We start from the raw sequence: 16569 nt of genomic DNA, 5'->3' as shown, positions 1-16569 counted from the left end.
GAACACGGTAGGAAGCAGCTTTAACTCTGAGTGGGGACAAGTGTTTTCTTTCACAGATTAAGGCAGAGCCTATCCCCCTCTTTGTCTTTCCTTGGATCCTACAACTAAAGTAAACAAAAGAAATACAATACCCAAAACAATTAGAAAACCTTTAGAAGTTTCCTTTATACCCACCTTGCAGCTTCCTTGATGGTGAACTCAACAAACTGTTTCTTCGTCTCCAGAGGTCCCTGCACTTCTTCAAGCAAAATGAAAATCCTTTCATACTCTGGTGATATTACAAAATTCAGTATTATAAAAATATGAATGAGAAATAAAATTCAATCATGCATCCTCAGAAATCATTCCTCATAGGTAGAAAGTCATAAGCACAGCTGGTATGTTAAACACTAAAATAAAAATGTCTACATACATTCATGAGAGAAATTCTTATAAACAGTACTCAAATGAGGTACACTGAACACTGGTTGCCCCAAACTGCCCTAACCCATGAAGCCTGTGAATTTATTTCCATATATACTTTATATGCTGATGGAATTAGATTATGGATATTGCGTTTGTCCCGGTTTACGCACAAGGGTTCAATGTAGCCGTAATATCCTTTTAAGATGGAATAGTATAGACATTTGATTGCTTCTGGAAGAGGGAGAATCAATTTGTTTGAGAGTATCGCCCATGGTAGTGGACGACCTTGCACCCAGGAGTGCATGGTAGATTCAACCAGTTACTAAAAATAGAGGAGAGGAAGTTGAGAGGGTGGGAGGTGGGGTGGATCTAAAAGAGAGGAGTTGGAGATGAATATGATCAAAATATAATGTATACAGATCTCAAAGATTAATCCAAAATTATAATTTTTCCTTCCTTTTTTTTTTTTAAAGATAGGATTTCTTTGTGTAATCCTGGCTGTTCTGGAACTCTCTCTGGCCTCGAACTCAGAGATCTAACTGCCTCTATCTTCCCAGTGCTAGGATTAAAGGTGTATGCCACCACCACCTGGCTAACAAATGGAATCTTACAGGTCAGAGAGAAAAGACATGAAGAACAGGAGTGGAAGCCAAAGGAAAAAAGTATTCTGCTGCTGAGTTGATGCAGGAAGCCTGCAGAAGCCAGAAAAGGCAAGGAAACAGACTCTGCCTTTATCCCCGAGAAGCAGCACTGGCCTGCCAGCTTGCCTTCACTTTAGTCCAGGGAAAAATAGTCTGAATTGCAGAGCTGTGAAGTAATCAGCTTGTACTGTCCAAAGCGATGGGCATCTGGTAACTTGTTAAAGCAGCAAAATGAATCCACTATAAGTTAAGGCCAGAAGAATCACTTTAAGTCATGTGAAAGCCCAAGACTGACCAAAAATTGTATGGCCAGACTCTACTCTGGAACTTAGGGTAGAGCTCAGTTGGTAGACCGCCTGCCTAACAAGCATGAGACTCTGGGTCCAATCCTTAGCGCCGCCTTAATTGACTGTGGCAGCACATCCCTGTAGTATGAGCACTATAGAGTGAGTTAGACACAGGAAGATCAGGCAATATCAGCGGTTTGGACCACGTAGAGAGTTCGAGGCCAGCCTGAGCTGTATGAGAGCCTGTCTCAAAACCAACAGTAGAAATCTCTCGAGAATGATACAAGAGGGATTCTCCCATTGCATTTTTTAGAGATACTCCATCACTACTTACTCCGTCCGAACTTTCGAACTTCCTTCATCAGCTGGTGCTTGATATCGGCATTGATGCCTTGTGCCATCGCAGGAGTGATTTGCATTGAATTTGGCACAGTTTCCAAAGCAGACGCCATGGCGATTTTTCTGTCATCTACAGAAAGACCGCAGCTTTTGTCTCCTCCTAGGAGTAAATTGTTACTAGGTTTGTGAATGAGTCCGTCTTTCCTGAGACCAGTAAAGTCATCAGACAGTGAATCCAATTGGTTGGATATAAGGCCATCTTCTGCCACATTCATAAACTCTGCCGGAGCAGATTTTAATAAGAAGCCATCGGCTGCGCTTTGCCCATTTTCCATCTTCTCTTCATGGAGATCATGAATGACAGCAGCATCTGGAAAGCAAATTAAGAAGTTGAGCTGTGAAGTGAGTACATCGTATCAATCCCACAGGCACACCTCCATGATCCTCAGCTTCAAGAAAATGAGGAGGACAGAGCAGACGGCGCTCTGAGACTCTTCCCACTATGAATGCATACAGAAATCAAGACACTAACTAAGCACTCACAGGTCCCTGGCGCTCAGGGCTTAATGTCAACCTGAGAATTCAAAGTCACATATAAACTGCTACCCTTTCCTGAGTTTGAACCCCTACGAATTGTGCATACCATGCGCTTCCTGGGTAAAGCAAATATTCTGAGAAGACGGAGATGCCTACTAAGGCGGAACAAATTCTCTGCCCTCATCTGCTGATGGAGGTGGGTCTTGTATCTGTCTGTTGCTTTCATTGGTTAATTAATAAAGAAACTGCTTGGCCTTTGATAGGACAGAAAATTAGGTAGGCGGAGTAGACAGAACAGGATGCTGGGAGAAAGAAAGCTGAATCAAGCAGTCGCCATAGCTCTCCTCTCCAAGATGGACGCAGGTTAAGATCTTCCGGTAAGCCACCATCTCGTGGTGCTACACAAATTATTAGAGATGGGTTAATCAAGATGTGAGAGTTAGCCAGTAAGAGGCTAGAGCTAATGAGCCACGCAGTGTTTAAAAGAATACAATTTGTATGTTGTTATTTCGGGTAAAGCTAGCTGTGTGGGAGCCACACTACAATCTGCTAAGCAACTGCCTATCTGTAGATGATTCTGTCCATTTCCCTTTCGAAGGCAGAGTAATTATTTTTCCATTCTCAGGCCAATTCCTCTATGCCATTGCTTATCTTCCGCTGTGCCAGGCACCAGGGCAGCAGCTGAGAATCCGCAGTGAACAAGAAACAAAGGAACTGACCCTGCCTGCCCTTACAGAACCTACAGTGTCACGGGGCCATCGGAAAGGAACTAAGGATGAGCCACGGCACCCTCAAAACTGCTTTCATTTGAGGAAAGACAGAAATAGGGCACGAGAGAGGGCTGCCAGGTGGTGGCAGGATCTTCTGGAAGGATGCCGAGTTGTAGCGAGGGCAGGAGTAAGCCAGGGGCAGCAGAGTGAAGCTCTGGAACTAGAGGTAAGGGAGGAAGGTGGTGTCAGGCTGTGTGGAGCTGTGTGGACCAGGGTGAAGAGTCAGGCTGTATCCTGAAGGTTCAGAAATACGAAGGATGCATTTTCTGTATGGATGTGGCATGCTTGTATTTATCTGTTGACATCTTCACTCAGATTTCAAATCGGGAGGGAAGATGGGTAGGAACTACTAAATAAGAATTAGATGCAGAGAGGCCATCTAAGAAGAGAAACTTGGTAAAACTTCATGGAAGCATGGAGTGAAGGAATGGAGAAAAATAGTAAGAAGCAGGAATTGAATTAAATGTCAGATTACCTCACCCTGTTAATGGTCGTATGTCCAGGTGCCAGCATGAGAGTACATGATACTCAGATCTTCCTGACTCTGGCTCAGTGACTTTAAGTCACTCAGCACTGACAATACAGTATGAGCAACACTACATTCTAATATAAGGTTTTCCAACCCTACGAATCCTTAAAAATGACATAGCTTTTCCAGTAGAGCGAGGGATAACTTCACTAACAGCCATGCAGAAGGATGCCAGCAGAGCTCCTCTAGAGAGATGCAAAGCAAGCGTTTACTTGTACGACATCAAACATTACTGTCTGTTAGACACTGTCTGTGGTTAAATACAGGCTTGAGAGCAGAGGAACGAACTGAACTGTAGTCTAGAGGTGTGAATATTAGGAGTTGTTCAAATAGAAATAGAGGAGGGCATGAGCAACTGAGCCCAAAACAACCGAGAGGGAAAGGCAATGAACGGAAAACACGAGTGATCTTGAGAATTGTTTCAGTGGGGTCAAGGAGAGAGACCCCAGATTTACCAGTTCAGTCACGAATAGGGGGCAACATCACAGAGAGCTCTTAATAGTGAACCTACTTAGACACTTAGTTTATCTTCCTATCTTTTGAAGTTGATCCAAATGGTTACAGCAGGCATGCTTAGAACTCCACATTTTTGTACCAACATGTATTAATCACCAATTATGACATTAATACCACTTGTTAATTACTATAATTATTCATCTTCTTCCTCAATTCATATGGCTAAGACCACTGAGTCAGGGTCTCTGTGTCCTGGAAGGCCTGTTGTGCCTACCACAGATGCTCTAATTATGGCTTACTTAATCAACAACAAAAAAGGAACCCAGGAAGACAGACAAAGGAAAAACAACCACTACTCTGTACCTGGATGTACAAGGGTGGGTTTGAGGAAGGTTGGACAAGATGGGAACCATGAGGCTGAGAGTAGTCCCTTTCCGCCCAGATGGTTGGTGACAAGAGGAGGTGTTTGTGGTTTCCTCAACAGCAGGGGCATGCTCCGCCTTCTCTTAGATGACATAGGACTGTTGGGCTCTCCAGGACGCTTCACTTTGTTTTGTGGCCCTACCACAAACTCATCTGCTTCATCAATCATCATTCCCTTAAAAAAAAATCAATGAACATATTTCATTCAAAACACCAAGGCCTACTATGTACTCAACAAATGACAGTTATTATTGTATTCAACTAACACAACTGGGTACAGTAGCACAACTCATGGGAAGAGCCATGTAGGCCTGGAATGCCACCTTCAAAGAGTCTGCCTCATCATAAGTCAGGGGGCTTCCCACCAATGCCTCACTTGCCTCTTCTACTGACTATGTTCCAGAACAGTCAACAGTATCATTATGGGAAACAATCAAGATCCATCTACACATAGGTCCTGATGTCATTTTTAGCTCGGATTTGTATACATCTGGCTAACAAGGATAGCGTTACAGTGAAAGTATCACAGACACAGAAATGGGTATACTACCTTCTTATCTTGCTTAAATGGATTGCCGAAAGTATGCAGTCTTTTTGGTTGATCCGGATCAATCTCTCGGAGTGGTGAAGCCAGCATCTTTAGATACTCCTGATAGTTGCCCATTTGTGCAACTGGGACACTATGAAGTGAATCTGCAAAATCAGCAGCAGAGAAACTAATACTTAGAGCTGAAGTATATGGTCCTTTTGAAAGGACATTGTCATAGCTGGTTCAGCAATGTGTAGTTTAGCATTATCGTCTGAAATCTCCAATCTAGTATCCCAGGATCTACCACCTCCTGTAGGATCTAGCATCATCGTCATTTATACCAGTCAGTGGTCTACAGTCACTATACTGCCTATGAGCTCACTTCACAAGGACTAGAAACTCCTTTACTTCCCAACACCACATAAAAATAGGCTGGCCTCGCGCATGCCATCATCTGAGTTCAAAACCCTGTGGACATTCTGCACTCTGAAGCACTGAGGCTCCATGGTGTTCTAGTGTTCTCTTTTTCTATAAAAAGATTCATGTTCATTTTATGTGTCTGTTTTGCTTGCAGGTACATATGTGCACTGCACACAGGCCTGGTGTCTGCAGAGTCCAGAAGAAGGTGCCAGATCCCCTGGAACTGAAGTCATGGACAGTTGGAAGCTACCCAACATGTAGGTACTGGGAACTGAACCGGGGTCTCTTGTAAGAGTAACCAGGGCTCTTCAACAGTGGGCCACTGCTACAGCCCCTCTCTCTGTATTCTTTAGCCCAGGCTGGACTCAAATCCATAGACTCCTCCTGCCTCAGGCTCTTGAGTACTGAGCAACCATGCCCAGCTCCTCATGGTATTCTCTTGTCACAAAGAAAATGTTACCCTCTGAGGATTTGATTAAATACAAAAGTTCTCTTCCTAGGAAGCCTCTGTTCACACAGACACAGACACAGACACACACACACACACACACACAAAAAGTATAATATCAGAGACTTGGCTAGGGGGTTAACTCATTTTTTTTTGTGGATAAGTAAACCCATTCAAAATTAACAAAATAAGATGAAGAAAAATTGCAAACCATTACAATATTCCTGTTTATCTGGAGTTCATGACTTTTGCGGGGAGTAGGTACTCACTGCTGACTTTTTCCAGAGCCAGCTGGGTATGATCAATGTCTGAGTGTACAGGTTTGGAAATCTGACAGACCTAGGTTCCGCCACTTTGCAATGGGCTAACCCTGCCTGAGCAAGCTACTACAGTGCTTGCTCTTCATCTCAGTGCCTATCAGCTGGGCATAAAGTCAGTGTCTAGCTGAGAGTTTGAGACTTGCAAGAGCGAGCACGCAGAACAATGGCGATGGCGGTATGGCATGCTGATTAATACACACCAGAGGGGGAGAGAACCAGGGAGATGGGGGGGGGCTTGAGTGAATGGGAACACTGTGAGCATTAACAAAATAATTCTGCAATAAACGCTGTCTTGCAAGTCATGTCTGCTATTAGCCTAAGAGCATTCCACTGTCAGGTTACCTTCATCTTGTCCAACAATGAACTTCCGTGTTCTCAGTAGATTGGATCTCATTCTGGTCAACTGGTCTAAAAGTCCTCTACGTGGAATATCATAAGCATTTCTATATGTCTGAGGTTTCACGTCCTATGTTAAATGAAACAATCTCAGTTACTCCTAAGGCTTTTAAATAAAGAAATGTAATACCTAACCCTCTGAAAAATCTTATTGAAGAGAACGATATTTAATACAGCCGATTATTGCTAATTTTTCCAAGTAGAAAACCTTCTATTTCTTGTTCTGAATGCTAACATATCCAGAAGTCATTAAAGTCACTGGGGAAATAATTTTCAAGCCTATCATTTAAAACTCCAAATCCCAAGGTTTATATATGCCTGTCTGTAGCTGTCTGGCAGGACTGCTGCTTGTCACCTAGATTGATTCCCCCAGCAGTCATGGAGGCAGGCTGCAAGAGTCTCACTGCAGGATGACAACTGCAGACTGTACAGCCAGTGACATTGGCTGCAGGCCCAGCTGCTGTGCCTTTGGAGTCTGCTGCATCCCTGAGCATGAGCCAGGCTGCTGATGGCCAGGGCCTGAGAAGTACAGCATGGAGGGCAAGCTCTGATCACACTCGCTTTCTCCGCGAGAATGCACGCTTCCTCCATGAGAATGCACGCTTCCTCCATGAGAATGCACGGGGCCAGAGTTTTCCTGCGGTCTGGCTGAGGCATTCTCTAAGCTGCACGGAGCCTACTTGCTCCTAGTCTGTCTGTCGTAGGTGCTAGATCTACATGGCGGCCTGCCTACTGCAGTTTCCTTTCTAGTTTACTTTTTATAGCTGCTTACTTCCCATTCCTATCAACCAATATATCTAGTACGTTTAATTTCATGTTGCTATCTGCTGGCAGAATAATCTCAAGATAGTTTCACTAATAATCATTAATTCCAAGTTGTGCATGGTAGCGCACACCTTTAATCCTAGAACTCGGAGGCAGAGGCAGGCAGATCTCTGAGCTTAAGGTCAGCCTGGTCTACAAAGCTAGTTCCAGGACACACAGAGAAACCCTGTCTCAATAAACCAAAATACAACTACCAAAACAACCAGTACTACTAATGATGATGATAACAACTCCGAAATAGGCCATTATTTCAAACTAAAGCAACACAAACCAGGCAAAGTCAGAACACCTTTTAGTGGCACAAGTTACCTTGTTGAAGAGCCCTATTTGGAAGCCAGCAAATTCTTTGGTAGTCAATTCCATCAGTCTCGGTGCATTTTCCCCTATGATTTCTTTCAACAGTTTTCTAAAGTTTTTATTGTGAGCCAAGGTCAGGCCACTTGCAGAATGATTTTTCACTTTGATACCAATCTCCTGGGGGGGTTTCTTCCCCACTGATGCTAGTATTCGCTCGGACTCTATTTTGGTCTAAAATGAAAGGACAGAACATGTTATCCAAATATCTACCACATCGTCATCATTTTATTATTTAAGAAAAATACTTTAAGAACCACCCTGAACACTTTTCATGTGCGAATCACAGCACAACAGTTAAGTGAACAGTTCCCTATGCTTCTCTGTTCTCCCACGGCAAACACAGAGGGACTGGAAACACAAATGACTTCATGCAAATTGTCTTTGCTAGTGTCAAAACTATGAACGAATCATGGAGTAAATAGAAACCATGGGCAAGAATTTCATTCATAGACAGGAAAAAGCACGTATTGTTACTGCAAAATCTAATCTAATTCAACACATTTGGTTTGGATCCAGACACAAAGGTTTAAAACTCTATATTCATACATGTAACTTATTGCTTAAATTCAGATCATATAGACTGGCATTGTATTTGAAAACATTAAAAATGATGTTTTTTTAAAAAAATTATATTATCCAATAAATCTTATAAAAATAAAGCTTAATTTAACAAATGTTACTAAGCAAATATTTTTAATGTCTACTCAGCAAGTTTATCACTAACAAACACTGGGAAATCCCCTTAATAGACATTGTATCAATTAATTTTCCTTGAATAAGTTAAAGCAGAGCATTTGGTATATTTCATGTTTTAGATACATCTGAGATGGTTCAATGAACACCAGTGATATAGATATTAAATTAGCAATAAGAGAAACAGAAATTAGCAATAATCTTTTCTTTTTCTAAAAGACAAAATTCCATCCATGTTCAATAAGCTTAATAATTTTTTATTTCTTATGGATTGGCCAGAGATATTTATTTTCCTAAGTCATTATTTGGAATATATATGTATATACATATATATATATATATATGCTTAAGCAAATTCTTAAGTCATGAAATATGAGACAATAGTAGATATAGGGTCTGTTTCCTTGAATGATTTTGAAAGCTCATTCAATAAAAGAATACAGTTGTCCCAGAAGGTCCCAGCACTTGGATTAGTTTCAACTCTGTTCACTTTTCTTCCTTTGTGGCCATACCCTGACAAAGCCTTAAAGGCCAAACATAAACATCAAATTAAAAAAAATCAATAGATCAATAGAAAGATAAATAACCAAGGTCTTTACAACAACAACAACAACAACAACAACAACAAAAATCTATTAGCAGAGAGGAATGCGGGTTAGGGGGACTTGTTAGGTCAAAAATCTGGGCTTGTCTTTATTTTCTTTTGCACTTATGAGCACGCTGGACTAGTATGCTTCTGTAAGCTTTAGAAGGTGCTTTAAGGTTTTGATCATTCCTAGCAAGGCCTGCCAGCATCCCAACTATGTAGGCCTATAGGTCCCTTAGGAAAATTTGAGATACTTTGCGTAATATTCAGTTTCCTAAAGGCCAAACTTGCAAACAGACTCAGCTGGAAATGCTGTAGTTGCTGCAAATACTACTTCCTACTTAAAAAAAATGTATGTGTGAATAAGAGTGTAACACTGCTGCATTAATTTATCTCAGAACACAATTGTATGCAACAGCGCTCTAACTCGGTAGTTTCCAATTATCTCCATCCTACAAGAATGGTCTAGGTACAAGTGAGAAATCTGATAAGGAGGGCTGAGTGGAAGATGAGGTACTAATAGAGAGGGGCAGGCAAGGGACAAGGTGAATAATGGTGAATGAGGTGGGGTCTAAAGGAATAGACGAAGGGCAAGAGAGGAGGAAGAACACTCTCTTGCTCCCCTCGGGGGCCTATCACCCTCCAGGTTGAAGAACACTGGTCTCACATCCACCCTGCCGCTTCTCCAGGGAAAAGCAGGCAGTTGTTTATTTAAGGGCTAGCATGTGAGTTTAAGAACTTAACATGCTGCCTGAAAGCGATTTCAGGCAAGGCATATTGAACCACACCAGACCTTGGTGTGCTGACTCACAAAAGGGGGAGGCTCTAGGCAAGTGAATTGAGGAGAAACTAGTTGGAGAACAGACAAAATATGACCCACAAGAGAACCCTATGAAGCCTCTGCCCCTCTTCGGCCACAAAGTATTAGCCAGCATAAGAAACTGGCAGGCAGAAGGAGAAATGGCACAGCATCAAATGATACTGACAGACCCTTAACTGCATTTAATGGTGAAGCTAGAAGCCATAGAGAATCACATTATTATTAATCCATAAAGTGTAGAGATATATACACATTTAAGTTGAAAAGTTACAATTACACTAAAGAATAAGGAAATGCACTTCTGAGGGCAAAGGAGTTTGGTTTGTTCGTTTTTACCAATACTACCTGTTGGCTGAGTTTTTTAAGGTAAGAGATAACACTGTAACTAAGTCCACAATCTAAATTATCTGATATCAGATTTGGAGCTCCCATCATCCTTAGTGCTTTCTTTAATGGCTATAAGGAAACAAAATACACAACAGTAAGAATAGAATAAATCTTAAATACTCAAAAGTTCAGTTATAAGGGGCAAGGGGACATGATTCATTTCTTAGAAGTCAAGGTGCTGCACATAAAACCAAACATGGAACATTAAAAAGTGGCAATGAAAATAGCAGAGAAGTAAGGAGCAGAAAAAAAAATCAGAAGAAAATGGGTAAGAAGAGCAACTAGCAGCCAATTCAAACAAGTACATTGCTTTCAGTCTTAACCCCCATTATTGATTCACTTCCCATAGCATATGATTGCAGAGCCCACACTTGCCATGGTAAAAAGCAACACAGCCCACTTTCCCCTCCCAGCAACACCAATGGTCCCCTCGAAGACTCTGCCTTTTCACCTCTAGAAACTTGGCATTAAGTTAGGACAGCAACCCCTGAAACGGCCTCGGTCATCTCCATTAGGATTACATGACGAGTTCAGATCATTAGGCATCATTTTCTCAAAGTATAAAAGCCAGAATGAGGCCACGTCATGCTTTCTTCTCTATCGCCAATGCCCCCCCCATCATGTGGTGTCAGGATGTAATTTAATTTCTTCCAAGTTTTGTTTATGTACTGAAAAGCCACATTGAGTTTCTAGAGCTCAAAAGGGAAGGTGATGTAACATGAATTGAGACATATTTGCTGTTACATTCCAGAACTACAGTTTTATAAGGTTAGTTTTTAATAAGAGAAACATAGATGTGCTCATAACAATGACCATGGCAGTTAAAACTAAAGGAAACAGAAACACAATGAATGCTTTTTTGTGCAGCCATGTCATCTCCAAACTCTTTGATATGGCTCGAGAAGACAGTGGCGACACAAATATTCGTAAAGTAAGAAGAGTTAATCTTCTTGCAGGGGCAAAACTTTGGACTCCTTATTTCTTATGACAAGAATCATCAGGGCCAGTTAATATATATGTACACACACAAATACATACTATTAAGTAGTATGGAGGCAGGGTTTTTAAGTAGCCGTCAAAAGCCTGTCGCCACTTCACATTTGGCTTAAGCTTGTGAATTTTAAACAAGTCATCTGTAACACAAAACCAAGGGATCATGTTAGTCCAGAGCCAGCTTACAAGATCTAAAATCAAGCAACTAACATGTAGAAATAGGAGCTGATTCAGGCCAGATGAACATTCATCACAATTTATCTGGCTGTCTTTCCTGGTAGTTGTAGCTACCAAAGTTCCATATAGATGGTCTTCAAGTTACAATAGTTCAATTGAAGACTCTTTTAAACTTAAAGATCGTGGGGTACCCTGCCCTCTCTTAGGACTGGAGGGGGAGGGGGGAGGGGGAGTGGGAGGGAAATGGAGGAGGTGGAAAATTTGAATGGTATTACTTATAAAGCAAAAAATAAAATGTTTGAAAAAAAAGATCGTGGGGCACCACCACAGCTGGCTTAATATGACTCTTGAACACCATGGGCACCAATATAACTCTAGATATTTCCCTTAAATATGCAGACATTTCCTATTTTTTAAAATATAAATATAATTATTTTAGTACTCTAAAAATACATATTATACATACGGCATGAAAACTTACAAACACACTCTTTATTTCCTTCCAAGTGTGAGAAAAAGATTTCTACCTTACTAATTCAAACTGGTATCCCCAGCGATCAAATCTACCTGCCATTCATCCGTACTGTAAAGACAGCAGATAGTATCAGGTCATCCTGTATTGTTCCTCTAAGCTCCATTAGGCAAATATTTTACTTACAGAGGAAAAAAATGCCTATGTTCTCTCCAAATAGGTCTATTCTTTAAAAAGTACTTTGGTTAAGAAAAGCAACCGGATATTTTCTTCTTTTTATTACCCTAATAAATTATTTACTCCCTGTGAAACAAATTTTAATAAATTTACAGTCATAAAAAGCAGGTATTTTGTTCTTTTTATTTTTTTGGCAGTAGAAAGCAAAAGAAATCAGAAGGTGTCCTTGATGGAAGCCCTCAGGCTTTTGACACACCACTCTTGTCTTGACAGGAAGCTACAGAAAGTCCCTGCTATCCTGTGCTGGTTCTTGAAGTCTTTAGGGAATTATGTGGAGGTTTGAAAAGTCCACAAGAGCTGGGCTGTAGCTCAGGGGTATACCACTTGTCTAGTCTATGAAATGGCTTGTTTTTGATCCCCAGCACTGGAAAAAAAATGAGATAAGACATAGACTACATCAGCTTCGAGGCAAAGCATTTGCCATTGCTCAGTGATGAAGAACACTAACTCGCTCCTCTTCCAAAGGATCTGGGTTTGAGTCTCAGCTCAGAAGAGCACACAACTTTCTATACCTGCAGTTCTAGGGGAATCTGAAGTTCTCTTTTTGGCTTCTGTAGACATTAGGCATGCATGTGGTACATAGACAAACATGCAGGCAAAACACCTCTTATACAGAAAATAAATTCTCTTTTTCTAATTTATTTATTTATTTAGGACGCAGTGTTCTGTCTGCATGTATGCCTGCAGAGCAGAAGAGGGCACCAGATCTCATCTCATTACAGATGGTTGTGAACTATCATGTAGTTGCTAGGAATTGAACTCAGGACCTCTGGAAGAGCAGTCAGTGCTCTTAACCTCTGAGCCATCTCTCCAGTACTGCCCCTCCAGCCGCAAATAATAAATTATTAAAAAGAAAATTAAAAACTAAAGGTATTACTTATTCTGTTTATCTGATCTGTTTACATCTAAAAGTCTCTACTATTTCCATCCTTGTCCGCATAGATAGCTTGAGGCCCACTGGCAATAAGCAGTACCATAAGACAGACAAGAAGCTAAAGATGTAAACACTATCATGTATTATTTGTCTTTCTGGGTCTCCTTGGTTTCCTAGCATGACATTCTCCAGCACAGTGCCAATAGTTAGCAAGAGTGGTTTGTACATAAATATTTTACTCGGGGAATAGATCTTGCGGCATATACTTTCATTATAAAGATAACAACAAAAGGGAAACTTTTTGAAAGACATGAATAGGGCATGTTTAGGGCAAAAATTGGAGTGATGTTTCATTGGTATACACTCATGAATACTGGAGATTAAATATGTATAGCTTTTTGTATGCCAATCCCAGTGCAATAAAGTGGATCAAAAGGACACTGAAAAATAGAAAAAGAACAACAGTCTAAATGAAGATTACTCTATTGTCTTTACTATGTATTCGTGGAAATTGAGGACATATTTGAAAAAAAGGATAGATTAATACATAAAATAGAGACATATTAGTAATTTAAGAAGGACTTATTTATTTCTATGTTAGGCATCTGGCTGTTTTGCCAACATGTATGTCTGTGCATCTCGTTCTTGCAGTGCTCTCAGAGGCCAGTAGAGGATTGTTGTAATAGGAGCAGCGAAGCTGCGTCCCCAGCACCCCAGCTGCCTGCTAGCTTATGCCCGAAATACTTACACAGAAATTGTATTCCTTTAAACACTGCTTGGCCCATTTCTATCTAGCCTCTTCTAGGCTAATTCTCACATATTAATTTAGCCCATTTCTAATCATCTGTGTAGCACGCTAGGTGCGCTTACCAGGAAGATTCTAGCCTACATCCCTCCTGGGTCGGAGCTTCATCATGTGTGCCTCAGAGAGCAGAGCTATCACGTCTACCCGGGAGAGAGGAGCATGGCGTCTCTGCTCCAGAGAGCAGAGCTGTCGAGTCTGAGCTCACTTCCTCTTCCTCCCAGCATTCTGTTTTGTTTACTCCTCCCACCTATGTTTTAACCTATGAGGGCCAAGCAGTTTCTTTATTGCTTAACCAATGAAATCAACAGATTGATATATGACACTCCCACATCAGAGGATGTCAGATTCCTTGGAACTGGAGGTCAAGGTAGTTATAAATTGGTGAACCTGTGTCTTCTGGAAGAGCAGTAAGGGCTCTTAAAGGCTGGGCCACCTCCCCTGCCCCTTTATTATAATCTTACCGTCCTCTAACATACAGCCTATACTCTTAGAAAGAACGTATGTTCAGGCTGGACTAAGAAAGAAAATAACTTAAATATACAAAGCAATCATGCTGATATATTTATGATGACCTACTTTCAAATTTCTTAAATAGGAACTTAAATACTGCCTTTTAAATTCATCGTACATTAATAGTACTGTGATCAAATTTTTTTAAAGGTTTCATCTTTTAAGCAAAAACTTAGAAACCCTCACATCTCCCCAAAAGATCCTCAAAACTTTACAACTAGAAGGGTGTAATGAAGTATATTACTCTAAAAAGATACCGCTCTCCAAATGAAGGGTACATATTTTAACAGCATTGAGTAATGGCGACTTAAGTTGTTCCTTTAGAATTTTGTATGGAATCAATCCATAACTTCTAAACCTGCTTAGTTGAATTGACTCTTGTACCTTTCTTTCTTCCTCACTCTGGTTTTAAAGTACGTAATATTCTGTGGAGAAAGGAGTGTAGTACAGTCTGTAGCCTCACAGAAGCCCTGGCTTCTAACGAAAGCCATCCAATTCCTCTCCAATAAAAGCCCTAGTTTTAGAGCTAGAGAGACATTTGGGAAAGTGCTGTGTTTACAGTTCCAGATAGTCACTCAGCAAGTTCCAGATAGACCAAGACACTGGGTTTCAAAAACCAAAGCGGAAGGCGATTCACAAACCCATCTGACATCGACCTACGGCCTTCACATACACTTACATTAAGTGTGCACACGCGTGCGTGCACACACACACCCCATCTAGTTTTCTGGGGGCATTCGAACTCATCTACAGAAAAGCCAAGATTCTCAAAACTGGAGAAAAGAGGGTGATTCATGGAGTTTGCAAATATGAGGAGCAGTTAAGGTCAGGTATCTCATCTATTTCAGTTATAAGCAAAACCAGAAGAAAGTCAAAGAAAATGAAGTTCTAGCTTTCCAAATCAGTTTTCACACATTTATTTATGCTAGTATTGGTTATTCTCCGATGGAACTTTAACTGCTTGTTAATTTCTTATCTACTGGGTATTTTTTTTGCCATATTTTAAAAGTGACTAAGTAGCACATATTTTACTCACCTAAAAGAGGAAGTAAAACTGGGTAGTTGTAAGGCATCACAAAGAGGTTTACACAAGTTAAAGTCGTACTAGCTTTTAAATAACCAAATGGATATCCAAGCTCATTGTATTTTCCACTGCTGGTGACAAACACCTAAGAAGAACAGGGAGCAATGTACAGTTATGCAGTCATTATTTTCTGTAAAGCCAAACTTATGGCAACACTCCACAGCAACATCTGTGGCCCAGCAAATAGACTAGGTATTTTTGCATAGGGTTATGTAAAAATAACATGCTAAATGGGCATATTCAAAATACAGCCATTCAATTATATTACAAATTAAAGCAGGTGATACAATAGCCACAGGACACATCAACAATACCCAGAAATTCACTTGGTAGTGTAATGAAAAATGATGCTGAAATAGTATTAAGAATGCCAGCTTCCCGAAAGACCAAGGCATGATTACAGTAGACCTAGAAAAAAGGGACCATGGTTCCATGACTAAAGCATACATTCCAAAAAGAAAGATCATTTAAAAGACTGTATAAAGAGTCCTCATGTGTACTGCTATTAAATCTTGCTGTTTCCTTATTTAGTCATTTTTCACTCAATAAGTAATTATAACCTATTACGAGACAGAAACTATTACAATCTTTCTGAGGCAGAAAGGAGATGCTTCGCTTCAATTCCAAATGCATTTTCTTGGCTACATCAACTTAAAAGACTAGAACATGGGTTATATTCACATAACCATTTTTTGATTTATTTACTGGTACTCCTGAGTTGGTATGTACTATTTGTCAGCTTCCATACACTTGATATGCTGTGCCAGAGTCCTCCAGTCGCCATGCTTTCTCTGTGTTCCCTGTGTAGACCCTGACTCAAATGAGGACACCAGTATAAGCTTTTAGAGGCCCGGGTCTATGCTTCCCAAAGACTTTGGTAGGATTCCTTAATGACAGCAATTCACCATGCTAGTTTTTTGTAATGGCTATATAACCTACCGCTCAGGAAATTCCTCTTAAACCTAGTTATTATGAAAATGTGCCAGGTATTGTGGCACATATCTTTAATTCCAGCACTTGGGAGGCAGAGGCAAGCAGATCTCTGCAAGTTCGAGAATAGTCTGGTCAACAGAGTGAGTTTCAGGACAACCCGGGGTACATACTGAGATCCTATCTTAAAAAACAAAGAACCAACCAAACAAACAAACAAAAAAACAAAACAAAAATAAGAGAAAGAAAAAAAAGAAAATCTCAGCCGGGCGGTGGTAGCGCACACCTTTAATCCCAGCACTCGGGAGGCAGAGGCAGG

The 16569-nt window shown here is 40.7% G+C and overlaps 1 protein-coding gene across 2 annotated transcripts in view; it reads right to left on the bottom strand.

Moving 5' to 3' along the window:
• LOC102001756 (integrator complex subunit 6-like) overlaps positions 1-16569 on the bottom strand; it is a 53759-nt gene that overhangs the window by 1347 nt on the left and 35843 nt on the right. The window contains exons 9-17 of one of the 2 annotated variants that reach the window (XM_005358481.3): positions 15273-15405; positions 11207-11301; positions 10127-10237; positions 7635-7853; positions 6447-6570; positions 4938-5080; positions 4328-4562; positions 1668-2042; positions 175-268 (exon numbers count right to left, since the gene is read on the bottom strand). In XM_005358481.3, coding sequence (XP_005358538.1) covers positions 175-268; positions 1668-2042; positions 4328-4562; positions 4938-5080; positions 6447-6570; positions 7635-7853; positions 10127-10237; positions 11207-11301; positions 15273-15405 — 1529 coding nt within the window. The remainder of the gene's footprint in view (positions 1-174; positions 269-1667; positions 2043-4327; positions 4563-4937; positions 5081-6446; positions 6571-7634; positions 7854-10126; positions 10238-11206; positions 11302-15272; positions 15406-16569) is intronic. The other variant, XM_005358482.2, reaches the window with a different exon arrangement.

The sequence above is a fragment of the Microtus ochrogaster genome, chromosome X, assembly GCF_000317375.1.
Source record: "Microtus ochrogaster isolate Prairie Vole_2 chromosome X, MicOch1.0, whole genome shotgun sequence".
Classification (NCBI taxonomy): domain Eukaryota; kingdom Metazoa; phylum Chordata; class Mammalia; order Rodentia; family Cricetidae; genus Microtus; species Microtus ochrogaster.
This window is presented reverse-complemented; position numbering and strand designations above follow the sequence as displayed.